General features: G+C 56.7%; 1 protein-coding gene across 2 annotated transcripts in view; it reads left to right on the top strand.

Moving 5' to 3' along the window:
- ADAMTS14 (ADAM metallopeptidase with thrombospondin type 1 motif, 14) overlaps positions 1-17,882 on the top strand; it is a 70,074-nt gene that overhangs the window by 40,022 nt on the left and 12,170 nt on the right. The window contains exons 5-14 of one of the 2 annotated variants that reach the window (XM_004680802.1): positions 5,418-5,501; positions 6,129-6,276; positions 7,671-7,776; positions 8,875-9,018; positions 9,641-9,773; positions 11,002-11,115; positions 13,088-13,236; positions 15,123-15,298; positions 17,102-17,235; positions 17,604-17,727. In XM_004680802.1, coding sequence (XP_004680859.1) covers positions 5,418-5,501; positions 6,129-6,276; positions 7,671-7,776; positions 8,875-9,018; positions 9,641-9,773; positions 11,002-11,115; positions 13,088-13,236; positions 15,123-15,298; positions 17,102-17,235; positions 17,604-17,727 — 1,312 coding nt within the window. Of the gene's footprint in view, positions 1-5,417; positions 5,502-6,128; positions 6,280-7,664; positions 7,777-8,874; positions 9,019-9,640; positions 9,774-11,001; positions 11,116-13,087; positions 13,237-15,122; positions 15,299-17,101; positions 17,236-17,603; positions 17,728-17,882 lie in introns of both variants that reach the window. The other variant, XM_004680803.1, reaches the window with a different exon arrangement.

The following is a 17,882-nucleotide window of genomic DNA, read 5'->3' as shown; positions in this document are numbered from 1 at the left end:
CCCTGCCACGTGAGGTGCCCTGTCACATGAGGTCCCTGCCACGTGAGGTGCCTGCCACGTGAGTTGCCCTGCCACGTGAGGTATACATTTCGTAAGGCAGCCCTGTCAGAGAACAGTGCTCACCACAGGAAGAGCATATTGGGACTTCTGGCAGGAACAACCCAGTATAGTATGATGTGAGACCCCCCCCCCCCGAACTATGGGGAAAGCTTCGCTAAGTCTTCTTATCCAGCACCTCACAGGCTCCCATATTGGACATATTGAAGGTCAAATCCATAAATCCTGTTTCTGGGTGAGCTAATGAGCCACTCCTCAGTTTCTCAAGCGGAAGGTAGAATTTTTAAACTAACTAAAACATGCTGGTAATCGAGCATGTTTTATAAACATATGTTAATATTACTTACCAGGCCCTGTTCCAAATGTTTGACATTAGCCTCACCTTCGGTCCTCAGATCTCCTCAAGGCTGATTTCCACACACTTAGTTGAGGAGTCGGGTTGAGGGGAATGAGATCATGCAGCCAAGCCTGGAACTTTCCGAGCCTCTATACTGCCTGTCTTTCCACACGCCAGCTGAGCAGGGACATCAAGGCTGCTGCACTTTGGAAATAGGCTGTGGGGGATAAATGCTGAGCATTGTGGGCTGGTGAAAGGGACTCTGTTGGGCTGGGAGGTCTGTCCCTGTGCACCCTGGAACCACCTTGCACAAACAGGCAGGGCATGAGGTGGGCCCAGTGTCTGGGCCCCAGGAGAACCTCTTGGGCCAGGCTGCAGGCTCCAGAGAGCCCTGAGACAGCCACACCTTTAAGGGGTGTGTTGTTTGGAAGGCAGCTCAAAGTGCTTGCTGGAGCCCACACCAGCCCTTTGAAATATAGGGCCACGTCATGAACTTGTGGGGAGGGGATGGGGCAGCTGAGATTCACAACTGGGAGATGAATTGGGAGATTCAGCAACTTCCACCCACCACCCTGAGAGCAGCAGGCTGAACTTCCAAGGTCTCACCAGAGCCCTGAGAGGTGGCGCCTGCCAGCATGGCACATGACTGAGTCTATCTCAGTGCCATCTCATCTCAGGGTCCCAGCCCAGGGGAGCCCAGAGCCAGCTCTTACTACTGTGTAGGTCAGCTCTAGGGGGCTTGGTGAGGACAGGCCTGGATGCCTTTGTGATAAGGATGGTGAGTAATCTCCTCCAAACTCATCGCCCCTGTTTAACCTTGAGAAAATGTACAGACAACAGAATATTATTCAGCAATCAAAAAGATAAACTTCCGCCATTTGCAGCAACATGACTGGAGCTGGAAGGGATTCTGCTCAGTGAAATAAGCCAGAAAGACAAAGAAAAGTATCCGATGGTTTCACTCATAGGAGGAATGTAGGGAACCAAATAAGGGATCAGGAAAAAGATTACAATCAATTAAAAAACAAAATTAACAGGCAATTATTAATCAGAGACACTCTGCAGGGGAGGAAGTAGGGGAGGGGGGGATGGGAGGGAGTTGCACAAGGGACGATGGTGATGGGCCACCAGTGACTTGGTGGTGGGGGTTTTAAGGGGAATACACCGGAGAGCAGAAAGCGTGCATTGCACAAAAAGGACGAGTGATGTAAAGTGTATCTCAATAAATAAAATGACTTTGAGGGCCTCCCTGGTGGCGCAGCGGGTTAAAGCACAGCACTGAGAAGCTAAAGCCACTTCCGCATGAGTTTGATCCCCCCCTGCCCCGGAGGAGACCACATGGCGCAGCAGACCTCTCCTGACCCACCCGCTGCTCCCCTCAGCAGTGTACTTCATCGATCTGCTTGTAAGCTCCCCACTCTGTCTCTGGTGAAGCTTCTTGCCGCCCCTGAACCTCTGGCCTGTACCCCAGTTCTGTATGAACAAATAAATAAATCTTTAGAAAAAATAAAATAAAATGACTTTGAGAAAACAGCAGAGAAGAAGAAACAGACCCAAATTGAAGGAAAGTTTACCAGTCCTCCTTGAGACTGTTTTGGCCATCCCAAACCCAGGGCCCTCTGACGGACACCAGGGCTAGAGTCCGGGCAGTCTGGGGAGCTGAGGTGACCAACTGTAACGTGGCTCCGGACCCAGGCCTGGTGGCTCGGGAGGCTCCCAGGCCTCCTCCCTGACCCCTCCTGCCCATATGCACATCATCTTCCTTCTCCCTCAGCTCCTGGGGTCTGTGCCAGAGCTTGGTACCCCAGTCTCCAGAAGCTGTGGTCCCCACATTATTTCAGGGTGCTGAGTGGTCCCTCCAGAGGGCATGCTCCTTTCTGCTTCATCAGTATCTGCACTGAGACAGGGTACCTGCAGGTGAAAGGTGGCATCAGGGGGCCCCACGCAACCCCAGCTGTGTGCATACTGCATCTGAGTGACCTCCCGCTCAGCCAGGTGGCCCCTCCCAGCCCTACCTCCTACGTGGCCCTCCTGGCGTCCCAGACTGCTGGTGGCAGCCCCGGCAGCAGGGGCCACTGGGGGCCTTGATGGTTTGAGGACCAGAAATGAGTAACATGGCAGGAATCTGCCCCGTGTCCACCGGGCCCACTTGCAGAGAGAGAGGGCAGGAAGGCAGCGGTGTTGCGTGACTTCCGGATGCCCAGGGCTGTGCAGCTGCCACCACCCAAGTACCCCAGTGACCGTCTCCTCTCCCCACCTGTGTGTGTGCTGAGGGCCCAGATGTAACTGTACAGAGAGCGCTTGCCTGAGACCATCCTGGCTCAGCAGGGCACATTGCCCTGATGTAGAAGGCCATGCTCTGGCATTGGGGGGGGGGGCTGAGATTTTTTTGTAAAAGATTTATTTATTTGTGCATACAGAACTAGGGTACAAGCCAGAGGGGCAGGAGCAGTGAGAAGCTTCACCAGAGACAGAGTGGGGAGCAGAACAGTCAGATCGACAAAACACACTGTTGAGGGGAGCAGCGGGTGGGTCAGGAAAGGTCTGCCACGCCATGTGGTCACCTCCGGCTCACACAGGGATCGAACTCATGCGGAAGTGGCTTTAGCTTCCCAGTGCTGTGCTTTGACCCGCTGCGCCACCAGGGAGGGCCTGAGATGTTATTTAAGAATCATTGTATTGCAGACCACCGCGTCAGGGGATCGGCCAAGGATCCTGTTGGAATTCTGTTAGGAGAGAACTTGTGTATGTGATGGGCTGCCCGCCCCTCCTATGGCTTCCCTAAGGTGGGGCAAGTGCTCAAATCTGCTTCCGTGAAGTCCTTGCCCTGCTGGGAAGGGAGGCGAGAGGGGTGGACAGAGGCTGTGCCTCCTGTTGGACCCCCCATCATCCACGTGATGGGTGTTGTGGGGGCCTCTCTCCCATGGCGGGTGCTAGTCTTTGGTCTCTGCTGGGTCCAGGCATGGTGCCAGGTAGGCCCTGGCACAAGCATGGCTCTGGCTTCTCTTGAGTCCGTATCCTCTCTGCCTGAGTGGTTTGCTCACAGCTGGGGCAGCGGCCAGTGCTGGGCACTGGGAGGGTGGGCTGTGGCCCCGGGCACCAGTATGGCTTCTGCCCTGCCCCTTGTGCCCACAGCCCAGCTCTGCCCTTGGCTGGCCCAGGAGAGGTGTCGGCACAGCAACAGGCCTAGACTACCCCTGGCTTTCCCCTCCCCGTGCGACTGTCACAGGCAGAGTTGGCCACTCTCCATTTGCTGGGCTGTGGGCTGGTTTCTTTGCTCATGAGCTGAGGGGCACGGAGAGTTGAAAGTGGCACAGCAGGGCCGTGCATGACGCTCCAGCCCAGTGCCCAGGAAGCTGAGAGGACAGAAATGAGACACTGGGCTCCAATTCTCCACCACCGATGTGCAATGAACTGCCTGTATGACTCGCTCATTATTTCCAGATGCTGAGTTGACAAGAGACAGCCGTATGCCAGTCCTGTGGCACCAGAATGTTCCCCACTCTGCAGAAACAGGACATTCCAAGGAATTACTCCATGTACCCCAAGTTGGCCCTCCTGGGGGCAGAGCTGGGATTTGATCCCTGGGCTCCGGCTCCCACTCTGCATTGCTTCCCCGTTGCAGTTCCGACTGCTCCTCGCTGAGCTGCTTGCTTCTCCTTTCAGACAATCCTTTCTCTCTGGAATCGTGTCCAACTAAGGGATCAGTTACGTAAGTCACAGCCCAGCCCCTGGCCACATTAGAGAGGATGCTTTGCAATACCCAGCAAGCCTCATGAAGCAAGCAAGATGCCTAAGTATATTTAATATGGTTATAATTTATAAAACGAGACACACATGGCAGGAAGCATGTTAATAGTGGTCAATTACTTATCTGTAAGAACATGGGTGATCTCATTTTCTTGTTTTACTTTTTGGTTACTTTTCAAAGCTTTTGCAGTGAAATGTTTTACATTTAGAAGAAAGTTACTTCAAACTAAAAAATAAAGACAGCTGGCGTTGCCCACGAGGACAGCTCAGGGCATGGCCTGTGCAGGAGTGGGTCCTGGGGTGGACAGGCAGAGGCTGTGTCCATCGCTCATGGACACCGTTCAGTGGCTTCCCGAGCAGAGGGGTGGTTATGACTGCAAGGCGCCGTCCCCAGGCCCAGGGCCCGTGGGAGGAGGAGTCATGCCCCCTGGGTCCCCAGCTGGCCTGTGCCTGAGAATCACGGGGGTCTGGTTCAAACAGACTTGGGCCCAGGAGGCGGGGCCCAGGACTCTGCATTCTAGCAAGCTTCTTGGTGACGTTGCTGCATCTGGGCCGGGGCCCCAGAGCATTCCCCTTTGCATTTGCGCTGGAGGAGTCGGACACCACAGGGACCATGGTGACACCTGTGGCAATTGGGGAGAGGCACAGGGATGTCTGGGAGGGCGGCGGGAGGAGGAGTTTGGAGGAGCTTCAGAGCTGTGGGAGGATATGGACAGGGGGCTGAGCTGGAGACCAGGCATCGCTCAGGGCTGGAACTGGGCGAGCCAAGGCAAAGAGGCGCTTCTGCAGCTCCTGAACTGCCTGGCCACTCTCTGCCTCAGTTTCTTTTTCTGTGAAGCATGCTAAGAATGCCTGACTGATAAAGAACTGGAAAGGATGAAATTGGATACTATGTCAGGCACCTAACCTAGTAGCTGTATGGACTATGCCCTCAATGAAACTTTGCTTCTCTCTCTTTCTCTCTTTTTTAAAGATTTATTTATTTGTGCATACAGAGCTGGGGTACAGGCCAGAGGTGAAGGGGTGGTGAGAGGCTTCACCAGAGACAGAGTGGGGAGCAGAACAGGCTGACCGATGAAGTGCAATGCTGAGGGGAGTGGCGGGCGGGTCAGGAGAGGTCTGCTGTGCCATGTGGATCTCCTCCGGGGCAGGCGGGGATCAAACTCATGCGGAAGTGGCTTTAGCTTCTCAGTGCTGTGCTTTACCCCGCTGTGCCACCGGGGAGGGCCCCCCTTTGCTTCTCTTTCAACTCACACCTCTTCTCTCCCTTCAGGTGGATGAGATTTACCATGACGAGTCTCTGGGGGTGCATATAAACATTGCCCTGGTCCGCTTGATCATGGTTGGCTACCGACAGGTAAACCCCTCCTTTTGCGTAGGCAGGGTTTGGAGGGCAAGGGGTGTGGGCTCAGAGCTTTGAATTCTGAGCTCCCGTGTGGGAAATGAGGATTGCAATAAACATTTTGTCTCAAATCAGAGCCCTGAGGCCATGAGAATTGAGGCATGAGGGACTCAGGGGCTCCCCCTGATCTGATAAAGCAGCAATCTCATCTCTTACCAAGCGAGGTCCTTCTTGAAGAATAGAGGAAAGCAGGGCTCAGCCAGGGAGGGGCAGACACTGAGGGTGCCCAGCCTTGTTGGGGTCCTGGCGCCTGGACTCTGTGACCTCAGACCAGGGTGACAACTGCCGTTTCCTCTGGAGACTAGCATGTAGAGGAATGTTCAGAACAGCATCTGCCTGGCAGGTTAGTTGGGCGTGAGAGATGTGTGTACAGTTCTTAGCATTAGCATCTGGGTGCAGGGCTTGACACGGGAACATCTCCCAAGTGGAGGGCTGTGTACTGGGCTGTGGAGTCAGCCGATTGGCACTTTGGCACTGGCACTGCCACTGTGGGCCTCAGCTCTCTCCTCTGCAGGGGGGTTGGCGGGGGGGCCCTGGTTCCCGCTGCGGTCTGGGGCTCCGATCCACCTCTCTGGTCCGCAGTCTCTGAGCCTGATCGAGCGTGGGAACCCCTCCCGGAGCCTGGAGCAGGTGTGTCGCTGGGCACACTCTCAGCAGCGCCAGGACCCCGGCCATGCAGAGCACCATGACCATGTGGTCTTCCTCACCCGGCAGAACTTTGGGCCCTCAGGTACTGTACTTGCCGTGGCCAGGTGGGTGCAGCTGCAGAGCAGAGGCCAAGGCTCGGGACTAGGCGTCTCTGAGGCCACCCTGGCGAGGTACAGACACAGAGCACATCATCCGACAGGCAGGAGAGTCTATGCATAAACGCACGCGCACTCGGAGCCGTGTGAGCAGAAGCACATGGCCATGCAGACACAGGCGTGTAGACACGCAGACGACACACACACGGCAGGTGTGTGCACGCACAGCCATAAACAGACACAGGCACAGGAACACGCATGCGCAGACACGTATGTACTCAAACATGCCCACACACGTAACCCACGTGTATGCAGCCACATGCACCTGTGTGCATGTACATCCTACACGCGGACACCTGCAGACATGCACACAGGCCACACACATGCATAAGTGTGTATACTTGCATCCTGTGCAGCAAGTCTCAGCCCTCCAGGACAACGGAGGCCGAGAAACCTTGCCCCTGTGGCCGCTCATTATACCTCCAAGGCGTCTAGAACGAAAAAGCATTGCAGCAGTTCTGAAGGTTGTCTGGCTGCTTGACTGGCATAGAGCGTGCTCTGCCTCTCTGCTGTCCTCAGATGTCGTTCCCAGGACATGACTGGGCCTCTGGGTCAGTCCCAACAACCAGTCCCTTAGCTGTCCTTGCCCACAGTCGCTGCTTAGTAAATGCCAGCCACAGCTGTCGCTGCCTCATGCCAGCCTCTCTGCACTGCCCGCGGTCCCTCAGGCCTGCACAGCTGTGTCTGCAGTGTGGCCTGTGCCCTCTCCCCCACCTTGGGAGGGTTGTCTCCCCTCTGCTCCATGCCCGCCTCTCTGCCCCCAGCATGCACCCTGGTCCCCCTTAACTCCTTTCCCAAGTCACCCCTTCTTACCCCTCTGCACTCCTGAGTCCTGGCCTTGCAGGCCCACACCTGCTAACCTCCTAATCCCTCGCCCCCCCTGCTAGGTCACCTGCCTTTCAGTGTGTGGTGTGTGTCGGGGTGTCGGGGGTAGGGGAGTATCTGGTTGTTCTGTTTTCCCCATGGATCTAACATAGTGTCATCCCTTAGCCCCCTCATAGAAAACGTTAAGAGTTTGTTGACTGACCAACTGACATGCTAGCTGGAGGTTGGAGATGGAGTTTGTGCAGGCTTGGGTCCTACCTGCCTTGAGGAGAGGGGGAGCCAGCAGGCACAGGGAAGCCGCAGGCCGGGAGGGGGGAGGCCACAGAACCTTAGGATGAGGCGGCGTGGCCTGTTCTGCAGGCGGGACTTGGCGAGAGTCCTTTCTCGAGGGACCCTCTGGCAGTGGCCAGGCCAGCATGGTCTGGCACAGACCTCATCATGTGCTACCTCACCTGACCGTGACCTCTTTCTGCCTGTTTCCCTCTTCTCCTGGCAGGATACGCACCCGTCACCGGCATGTGTCACCCCCTGAGAAGCTGCGCCCTCAACCACGAGGATGGCTTCTCTTCAGCCTTCGTGGTGGCCCATGAGACTGGCCACGTGTAAGTGATAGCACCAGCACAGGCTGTTCCCGAGTTTCCAGGAGTTCTGTGGTGTGTGAGGTTTTGACTCAGGTCAGTCTCTGGCCTCAGAAGCACCAGAGCAGCTGCCCAAGGAGCAGCTGCTTGGTTGGGAGGGTGCCAGCAGCCTGGCAGCAAATCTGGGCCTGCCTTGGGCTCAGCCTCCACATCCCAGGCCCATGGGGACTCAGAGGTTGCTCTACCTTTGAGCAAGGTGGTGGCAGCGTCCCAGCACAGGCAGTGATGGGCCTCCTGGGTGTTTCCTGTCCACCCATCCACGCCTGCAGGCCCTTCGGAGACACAGAGGGGCTGGCCTCGTGTGGAGAAGCGCAGGTAGCAGACCAGGCCGACTGCTGGGTTGAGGATTTGTTCGTTCACTCACTCACGTTCTAGGAACAGGGTGACAACAGAGAACCAGAAATAGAAGGTCTAGAAGCTGCACACTGGGAGAAAGCGAAGGAGCCACTACCTGATGTGCCCGAGAGCATCTTAAAGCGTCGGCATTTGGCATTACATGTTAACTCTAAAGAACAGACTTTTCAAGTTCAGTTATCATATGGTAGAGGCCTCCTGGTGCAAAACTCTGTGCCAGGTGTTACTGGTCCTTGAGAACCTGAGAGGCTGACGTGCAGTGCACTAGTCAATGAGGTTGACCCCAGCCTCACACTTGCAGGCCTTGGGTCTGGGGAAGACCGCATGTGGTTAATGATACAGGCGACCGCTGTGGGGGCGGGGTGGTAGGGGGGGTATCCTGGGGCAGCCTTGGAAGCTGTAGGGGTTGGAGGAGGGTACAGGGTAACTGGGAGTAGAGAATATCAGGGAAAAATGAGTCTGGCCCCATTGGTCAGGGCTGGGGGGTGGGGTGGGGTGGGCGGTGCACCTGGGGCCTCAGCTTCCAACTAGCAGCCCTGGAGAGAGAGGTGAACCTCCCACTGCTGGTGGGGAAACTGAGGCCAGGAGGTCCAGTTTGAAGCCTGGTCAGGCGAGGTCTCCCATTGCTGGCTTGCTTGCCCATCTTCCGAGGGGCAGCCTTCCAGGGTGTGACCAGGGCCCCCCTCTGTCTTCCCCTGCGCCTTCCAGACTTGGCATGGAACATGACGGTCAAGGAAACGGCTGTGCAGACGAGACCAGCCTGGGCAGCGTCATGGCCCCCCTGGTGCAGGCCGCCTTCCACCGCTTCCACTGGTCCCGCTGCAGCAAGCTGGAGCTCAGCCGCTACCTCCCGTAGGTTACCTCCGCCCTGGGGGGGCCAAGATGGGGCAGCTCACCTGCCACTCCAAGCAGAGGTCACCCCAAGGGATCTCCCCTCCCACACCATCCCACTCCTGAAGCACACGCAGCAGTTCCAGGCTTTGCTGGGCAGACACAAGTTGGCTCAGAGCTCAAGGCTGAGCATGGGAGGGGAGAGGTCTTGGGTGGGACAGGGGCAGGCAGAAATGCCGCGCTTACCCTGTGTGGCAGCTGGCCAGGCCCAGGTGGGTCCTGCGCGGTGGGCTGACTTCTCTTCTCTCAGTGCAGTGAGGCCTGCAGTTGTCCATGTACCAGCCTGAATCCTGGCCACGTAGCATGCCCCCCACTGTGGGCCAGACCCACACTGTAAAATGACTACGAGCTGAGCTCCTGACCCCAGTCCTGGGTGCCTCTCCCTGGAGCCCTCAGACACAGTCATTGGTCTGAGTGAGGACCTGTGCAGAGGGGTTCGGGGCTGCCTGACCTCCTAGAAGACAGCCCAGCACAGGCAGCGGAGACGCCTAGGCCTTCCTTGCTCATTGAAAGTCCATCCTCCAAGGAGGGGTGGCTGGGACCTCATGGCCCTGCCTGGCTCACCTTCCTGTCTTTGCCGCAGCTCCTACGACTGCCTCCTTGATGACCCCTTTGCATCCCCCTGGCCCCGGCCCCCGGAACTGCCCGGCACTGACTACTCAATGGATGAGCAGTGCCGCTTTGACTTCGGCTCTGGGTACCACACCTGTTCGGCGGTGAGTCCCACCAGCTTCTGCCAGGGGGGCCGTGTCCTGTGATCCAGGCTGGGGTCACAGCAGCAGGGCTGGTGATGGGCTCCCGGGCTGGGGGGGGGGTGCCAGCGTGGGGGTGCCTCCTTCTGCTACACCCCCCACCCCCACTTGGTCTCTTCCGTGTACTCACCTGTGGGTACCGTGGTTGGAGAGTACTTCAGTGCCAGGAAAGATGGAACAGGGCAGAGGATGAGATCCTGGCTGCAGTGGTCTGGGAGCTGACCTGTGGGGTGGTTCATGTGTCAGAGCAGGGCTGGGTTCCAGCTGGGAGGATGGTCGTAACCACTGTTCTTCAGGGGTGTGGAGGAAGGGTTTGGGCTGGCTTCCCACCCTGGTGAAATTCTGCACACATCTCTCTCCAGGGGGTCAGCCCCCCGCCTCCCATCCCAGCCACAGGGCACAGCAGGGCATGGCCTAGACATCAGTGAGGGCCACCCAGGAACAGAGTGACAGAAAAGGGACAGCCAGGCCAGGTGCTTTCAGAAGCGGGCAGGCCTCCGTGACCCGAGTAGCTCAGCCTGTATGCCGGGGTGCTACACCCCACTCAGCTTTACAGGGCCAGAAGGCATTGAAGTGCCAGGCCATGCAGGGAGTCGTGGCCTCAGCTTTGGGGTGGGAAAAATGTGGGAGATGGCACATGGATGCTATGAGCTGTATTTGTAGCCTGCCTGTGAGGATAAGAGAGACTATCAGGAATCTGGGGTTTTCGGGGCGCTCTGAGACCAGTTCCCCTCCCTCCTCTGGCGAGGCAGGTGAGATGGGAAGGAGATGGAATCTTGACCTCGTCTGGGCCGTGGTCCGGGCTGGACCCGTGAGCCCTTCAATGCCCCCAGGTGCATGGGACTCAGCCTTCCCAGGGCCTCGGCCATAGTCCCTGCTCAGGGACAGAGTGGCGCCTGCAAAGGCCGGAAGGCTCAGGCGAGGGGGCCAGGGCAGTGTGGGCTGTGCCCGGCCCCTCCTGCTCTGTGTCCTCCTGGAGAGGAGGCCTTTTAGCAGCCACTGGCACTGGGGGTAGAGTCAAGTTGTGTGTGTGTGTCTGGCTGGCTGGGCCCCTCCTGCCTTCCTGGCAGCGTTCTGGGTCCAGCATCCACCACACCCTCCTCTTCCTCTGTCACTGCCCTTTGCCCGCTGGGCACTGTGTCAGAGCTGGGGCACCAGTGCAGCCCGTGACCCCGTTCCCCTTGCCACGCAGTTCAGGACCTTTGAGCCCTGCAAGCAGCTGTGGTGCAGCCACCCTGACAACCCCTACTTCTGCAAGACCAAGAAGGGGCCCCCGCTGGACGGCACGGAGTGTGCACCTGGCAAGGTACCTGCAGGACGGGGTCTGCAGCAGGCGTAGGCTTCCTGGGGTGTGGGTCCCAGGGTGTCCCCAGCCCCCACCAACCGCGCACATGGGGGTCGGTGCTAAAGGACGGGTGCGAACCCCATGCGCAGGTAAGTAAGTCTGCATGGCGGCCCCCCAGGAGCTTGCGCATGCGCACACTTTCTTCTCCCGCTCGCTACAGTCCTTTGCTCCTGCAGTTTGCAGAGTTGGGTCTTGCATCAGCCCACCCAGCAGGAGTGCTTATCTCCATTATACAGTGAGGAAGAGGGTGCCCCCCAACCCCCAGGGGAATCACAGAGAGTGATTAGCAGAGAAGAGAGGCAGAGAGACTCCAGGCATCCTCCCAGCGTCCTCCTTCCCACCCCACCCTACTTCCGCTTGTTAGTGGGTGTTGCCCCCTCACGCACGTGTGAACGCCAGGGCTTTGTTTCTAGGGGGACCTCGTGGCCAGGTGTGCGAGCCCTGAACTGGGGCCTGAAACCCCCCTTTGCTCTACTGCTGGTCCTTCCGTCACCTCTGGGTAGTGACCTTGGGCCGTTCACCACCATCTCTGGGCTCCGACCCCCACCCAGTATCCGCCCTCTTCAGCCTCGTTCTGAAGTTACAGAGTCAAATCGTAGTCAGTGCGGGAGCTCGCGGTGTGAACACTCAGCCCCAGCTGTAAGTCCTGACAGGACCCACACCCACCAGCCTGCCCTCTGCCCTCACCAGGCTCCTTCCCCTCACACATGCCGGTGCCCATGTTGCACAGGCCCAGGGGTGCCAAGCCCAGCGGCTATTACCCCAGGAACTGGGTCTACTACTCCAGAAACCCCAGCCCTCTCCAGGCATGATTCCGAGCCACCGTTAGCCAGGCACTCTCCGTGTTGGCCACACGTTGGAGCCATCTGGGGGAGCTTTAGAAGTCCCCACCCCCAAGGCACAGAGTGGTTGCCCATGGGCACGAGCTGTCTCCTCGGGGTGATGGAAATGTCTTGAAATTGGATTGTGGTTTTGTTGCACAATGCTGCTTATGAAAAATCGTTAAATTGCACACTTGAAATGGGTGAGTTTTATGGTCTGTAAAGTCTACCTCATTACCCCTTCTCTAAACAACCACCAACCCTAGAGATTCTGACTCAGTTGGTGTGGGGCGAAGCCAAGGCATCTGGAATTTTAAAAGTTCCCCAGGTGACTCCGAGGCTGAGAACCACTGAGTCACCCCTGGAGAAAGTGCTGCTCGCTTGTCCCCAGTAACCCTAGAGGACAAGGGAACCCACTTAAGTCTGGCCGAGTCTCCCTTTGCAGCTGACCTCGCTCAGGCCTCTGTAGGTGCTACTGCTTCCGGGCTTCCGGTTCTTAGAACAGTCCCTCTTCACAGGTGAGGTAACAGGTACAGCAAGTGGAGTGAGCCCTAAACCACACAGAGCCAGTAAAGGCCGAGCTGGGACTTGGACCCAGGCCCTGGACTCATGCATATACCCCCTCCACTGCATGGACAAACCCCCCTGTGTGGCTGGCTTGCCTCTGGGAACCCAACTGCTTGTGACCCGTAGATGGTGATTTTGAGGTACAGTGCCAAGGAAGTTCAAATGCTAGGTGGCAGGGAACCTTGTCTTCCCTCCACCGTCAGCCCTTTATTTCTCCCATGTCACAGTTGTTACTGTCACTGATAGCATCTGCCGTTTTCCAGGGCTGTGTGTGCCAGGCATTCTCGTTGGCACAGCAGCCCTGTGGGCAGATGTCCACATGGACATTTGAGGACTAGGCGTAGCCAAGAGAGCCCTTTGCTGAAAGATACATAGCTCAGGATGGGGTGGGGTTCTGTGGAGTGCCCCGGAGAGGGACACCTCCTTCATATCCCTGTCTCTGGGCTCACCCATGGTGCCACCAGCTGTGTCACTGTGCCTGCTTGGCAACTCTCTGTGGCAAGCTCAGTGGCCTAGGATGACCACACACCCTCTGATTCATCCAGTGGTGCTTCAAAGGTCACTGCATCTGGAAGTCGCTGGAGCAGACTTATGGCCAGGATGGAGGCTGGAGCTCCTGGACCAAGTTCGGGTCATGTTCACGGTCATGTGGGGGCGGGGTGCGATCCCGCAGCCGGAGCTGTGATAACCCCCTGTGAGTGCTTGGCTGGGGTGGGCAGGGCAGGGCAGGGGACCTCTCTCAGGTGTGGAGGGCTTGGAGGGGAAACACTGTGGGGCTGAGCACAAGGGAAGACCCCACAGGTTGTATATTTTAATGCAGAAGGACCCCAAATCATTAGTGGCTATTGACCCATCAGGTCTGACATCTCAGACAGGGTCTGAACCAGTGATGTGGAGGGGTCCTTGGAAAGTCCAGACTGCCCTCCTGGGACCCCCACGACCCAGTTAAACTTTGAGCAAATACTCATCTAAATGCTCAGTAGCCACATCTTAAAAGAATAAATACCACATGAAGCAAAAAGTCCTTTGATCTTTCTTCACTTGCCTCTTTCTAACATCAAACCTCCACTCCCACCCCACCACCCACATCTCAGCATTCTGGGGGAATGGCCTGTTTTCTCGTGGTGTCACCTCTGTGGGAATCCCCATCCCTCCCCGGTTCTCTCTGCCTTTGGACCTCCTGAGTGCCAGCTGCTCGTGGCTCACATTCTGTTTGGAGTGGCTGCGAGAGAGCTGGAGGCTGACCAGCGCGGGGTGTGTGGGGCAGCGCTCCAGGAACACAGCGATGGACCTCGGGGCTGGGCAGCCTGGCCCGGCCCTCCTGGCTCTGGGTGACGTGATGAGGAAATGGCAGAGTCGAGATGACAGCGGCTCTGGCACCCGCAGGCCCCGTAGGTCCTGCTGCTTATCTCCATGGCTGGGGGCCCTCGCCTCCAGGAGCGGCCTGGTCCGGAGTGAGCCAGCTGTGTTCACCTTCACCCCAGGAGCCCAAACGCACAACCCTGTGACTCCCACCTGCAGGGGGGACAGAGCCGGGCTCTGAGAGAAGCCTGGTGGTCCCCAATCTGAGGAAAGCACCTTCCAGGCTGCTGGACTTCTATACCCTCGAGTGCCCAGTGATTGAACTCCTCTGTAATAATAACTGTTTTTATTTTATGCAGCTTAAGTGAAATAATGTGTGTGCTTTCAGCACCATGTCCAGCACAGATTAAGCACTTAATAGAGGACAGCTGCTTATAATAAATGACACCGTTTTTAATAACAACAGCATATCGAGTGCTTTCTCTGTGCCAGATGGGTTGGTAAGCACTTAGGTGCATAAGCCCTGTCATTCTCCCAGCGCCTCTGGACAGAGGGCTGTAACCTCGTGCACTTGACACTCTGTGCTAATAATCATACCTCATCCTCTTCAGTTAACGGAGAAGAGGGTAGAGATTGCTTTAAAATGGCATTTCTTATTTAGCCTTCAGGGACATGGTGAGAGGTGGGTATAAAATGGGAGGCATTATGGTGCCTCCTTTAAAGGGGAAACAGAGGCACAGCAAGACTAAGCACCTGGCCCAAAGCCACACGGTCAGGACCTGGGAGCCAGACCCGAGTCCACATCCAAATGTCTTACTGCCCCCTCGTTGATGATATTAAGTGGAATAAATGAATAACTTGCTTGTGTGCCTATTGTATGCCAGGCCTTGTGTTAGGGGTGAAACAATATGAAAAGATGACTGAAACTGAGTTTTCTTCCAGCCCCATTGGAGAGGGCTGTGGTTCCTGCCTCCCCTGCCCCACCCCAACCCTTCTGTGCCCGCCTTCCCTTTCCCTTTCTACTCTTCTCTCTCCCTCCTCTCTCCCTCACTCGCTTCTGTTTCCTCCAATAGACACACACACTCATACACAAACACATATGCTTGGGTCAAGGACCAGGAGGCCCCTGAACTCAGCAGCCCCCACAGTGGGGTCACTCTAGTTTATGGGTTAGTGCAGCCCCTCTTTAGGGTGCTCTAAAAATGTAACTGTCCTGTGGCATTGCGGGGTGCCTGATCCCTGCCAGCAAGGTGACTGGCCACTCTGTGTCCGCCACAGCCCAGCCTACGGAGGCCGCCTGTGCCCAGGACCCATGTTCCAGTATCAGATCTGCAACAGCGAGGAGTGTCCAGGGCCCTACGAGGACTTCCGGGCCCAGCAATGTGCCAAGCGCAACTCCTACTATCTACACCAGAACGCCAAGCACAGCTGGGTCCCCCACGAGCCTGTGGATGGTGAGTGCACGCTGCCCCCACACCTGTGTGTCCTCAGGCATTTACTGGGTCCACATTCTCACGGATGCCACTCCTGGGCCCACCGGTGAAGGTGGGTGGACAGTCCGTAGGCCACGTCACCCATGTGAAGGCCGTCAAAAGAGCTGGCCATTGGGTTGGTGTCTTGCCGACTTGTGATTACTAGTACAGGAAGGCCCCTATCAATGCAGGCACCCTCGCTCTGCACCACTGCCGTCCTGAGAAGCTTGGTGCTGCTCTAGGCCATGCTTTTAGGCTCTACCCAGCCAGTGCCAGTCTCTTTTCCAGAGCATTTCTGTGACGGCTGTCATAGCAGCAGAGAGAAGCCAGCAAAGGGCTCAGATTCATGGCATGTTAGAGTCTTCAGGCTGGAAGGACCTTTCACAGTCCACTGAGCCCCCACCCCAGCCAGCCTCTCAGTGGTCCTTCCACAGACCCATGCTCATCCCCATGCTCTGACAGCCGGGCCGATAGAAAAGGCTTTCCACTCCTGACCCAGGCCGTTTCTTTGTGGTCCTAGTCCCAGGATGTCCAAGGAGGGACCCTCAGCTTTTCCTCTTTAGAGTGACAATCAGCAAGTCAGAGGCACTTCAGAGGTGTAGTAGCCATTCCTGCCAGTGTTCAGACTTCTCTAGAACATCCTTACAGGAGTGTCTACCTTCTGGCTGGATCCCTCCCACTCTGGGGAGCTTACCACTTCCTGGCCACTGTCTCTGGTTCAGTGACTACCCAGAGACCTGCTGTCTGGAGCAAACGGCAGGGCCCTGCCTCTCTCCAGTGGACACCCCTGACCCCTACCATGGATCCCACCAGGACCCGGGCTCCTGGGCATGAAGCCCAAGTGGTGCAGAAAATTGTGGCTCCAGACCCGGGTCCTGAGTGCTAGGGCAAGTCAGAGCCCACAGACCAGGAGCAGGGAGCTTTGAAAGTCTTGCACATCCATTCAGAACCTAAACAAGCCACCTCAGCATGGGGTGCGAGCTGGTGGAGGAGACTGCTTTGGGGCTTTCCCAGGACTTTTAGACAAATTCCAGGAAGTCAGCTAAGCCCCAGCCTTCCTTTTTCTAAGAAATGCAGAAGTGTTTATAATATTTTCTGGAACCTCCTTTTTAGGACATCAATAGCCCAGAGAGAAGGGAACGCTTAATTGTTAGAACAAGAAAGGCTCCCTGGCTGCTGTTCTGTTTTACAAACCCAAACAGGCCCCTGTTCTGTTTGCTTTTCACACAGCCTTCCTTCCGACATTGACGTATTTGTTAAGATTCACCACCATATGTGTGTCTGGTAAAGTGTAGGGGTCACAGCGGGACTCAAGTCAGACTGCCCACTCTTCCGGGTGCTATTACCTTGAGCAAGTTGTTAACTTCTCTGGTCTTTGGTTTCTTCCTTGACAATGGTAGGACCTCCTTCCTTGGGGCTATTGCAAGGTTTAAGAGTTAACTCATGAAAGGCCTTTCCATTTTTCTCCTGTATATCCACAGTGGGTAAAGGTGTCTCAGATGAAGGGTTGGCTTATTGTTGTGATGATTATTTTACCACTTGCCATCAATGTAGCATCTTACTGGTCAGGGATAGTAAATAAGGAGCTGAAGCTTGGAGAAGTCAGATTATTCTCCCAAGGTCACGTGGATAATAAATGACACAGCAGTGGGTGTAAGCCTCAGGCGGTACCTGGTGCTCCACCCACTTCCCAGAGCTCCCTGCTTGGGCCAGGCAGATGCCATCCTGGCCCAGCCCACTTCCTCTGGGCGCTGCAGGGGCTTAGAATGGCCCTTCTCCCCACAGATGCCCAGAAGTGTGAGCTGATCTGCCAGTCAGAGGACACGGGGGACATAGTCTTCATGAACCAGGTGGTCCATGACGGGACACGCTGCAGCTACCGGGACCCCTACAGCGTCTGTGCCCGTGGGGAGTGTGTGGTGAGTGGCCCCAAGGGGCTGCCCCCTGCAGCCCCAGGACAATGGAGGGCTGCCTTGCCTGCCCCTCCTGCTGCTCCCTTCAAAACAGGTGTCCACTCCTCCTCCCTCCCCGTGATGCCCCTTTGGTCCTCAGCCTAACGCCGGGATGCTGGAAAGGGCTTAATGCTAGTGCTATTTGTGGGGAGAAGACTGGGCCGGGTTCAAGAGACAAACTCTCTTGGGAGTTTGTGGCAGTGCCCCAGCCAGTATGCTTCTTGGTTTAGGGTACCTCATCTCTGGGACCTAGGGACCAGGGAGGGAGCCAAGGGACACCCAGGGTGGTGGGGAGCCTGGGAGCTGCCTCCTGCTGACCTCACCTCTGGCCTTAGCCTGTCGGCTGTGACAAGGAGGTAGGATCCATGAAGGCCGATGATAAATGCGGGGTCTGTGGCGGCGACAACTCCCACTGCAGGACTGTGAAGGGGACGCTGGGCAAGGCCTCCAAGCAGGCAGGTGAGCGGCAAGGCTGGGGGGCACCAGGAGCAGCTGGGGTTCTGGCTCAGCCAGAGTTCCTAGCACCCCCAGATGGCCCACTCCTTCCTGGAGCCAGGCCACAGTTGGGGTGGTGGAAAAGCCTATCTGCACACTTCCTAGGTTGCCATTTGCTC

The sequence above is a fragment of the Condylura cristata genome, unplaced genomic scaffold (assembly GCF_000260355.1).
Source record: "Condylura cristata isolate star-nosed mole 26May11 unplaced genomic scaffold, ConCri1.0 scaffold00011, whole genome shotgun sequence".
Lineage (NCBI taxonomy): Eukaryota > Metazoa > Chordata > Mammalia > Eulipotyphla > Talpidae > Condylura > Condylura cristata.
Note: the sequence above shows the minus strand (reverse complement) of the source record. Positions and strands in the feature narration are given on the sequence as shown.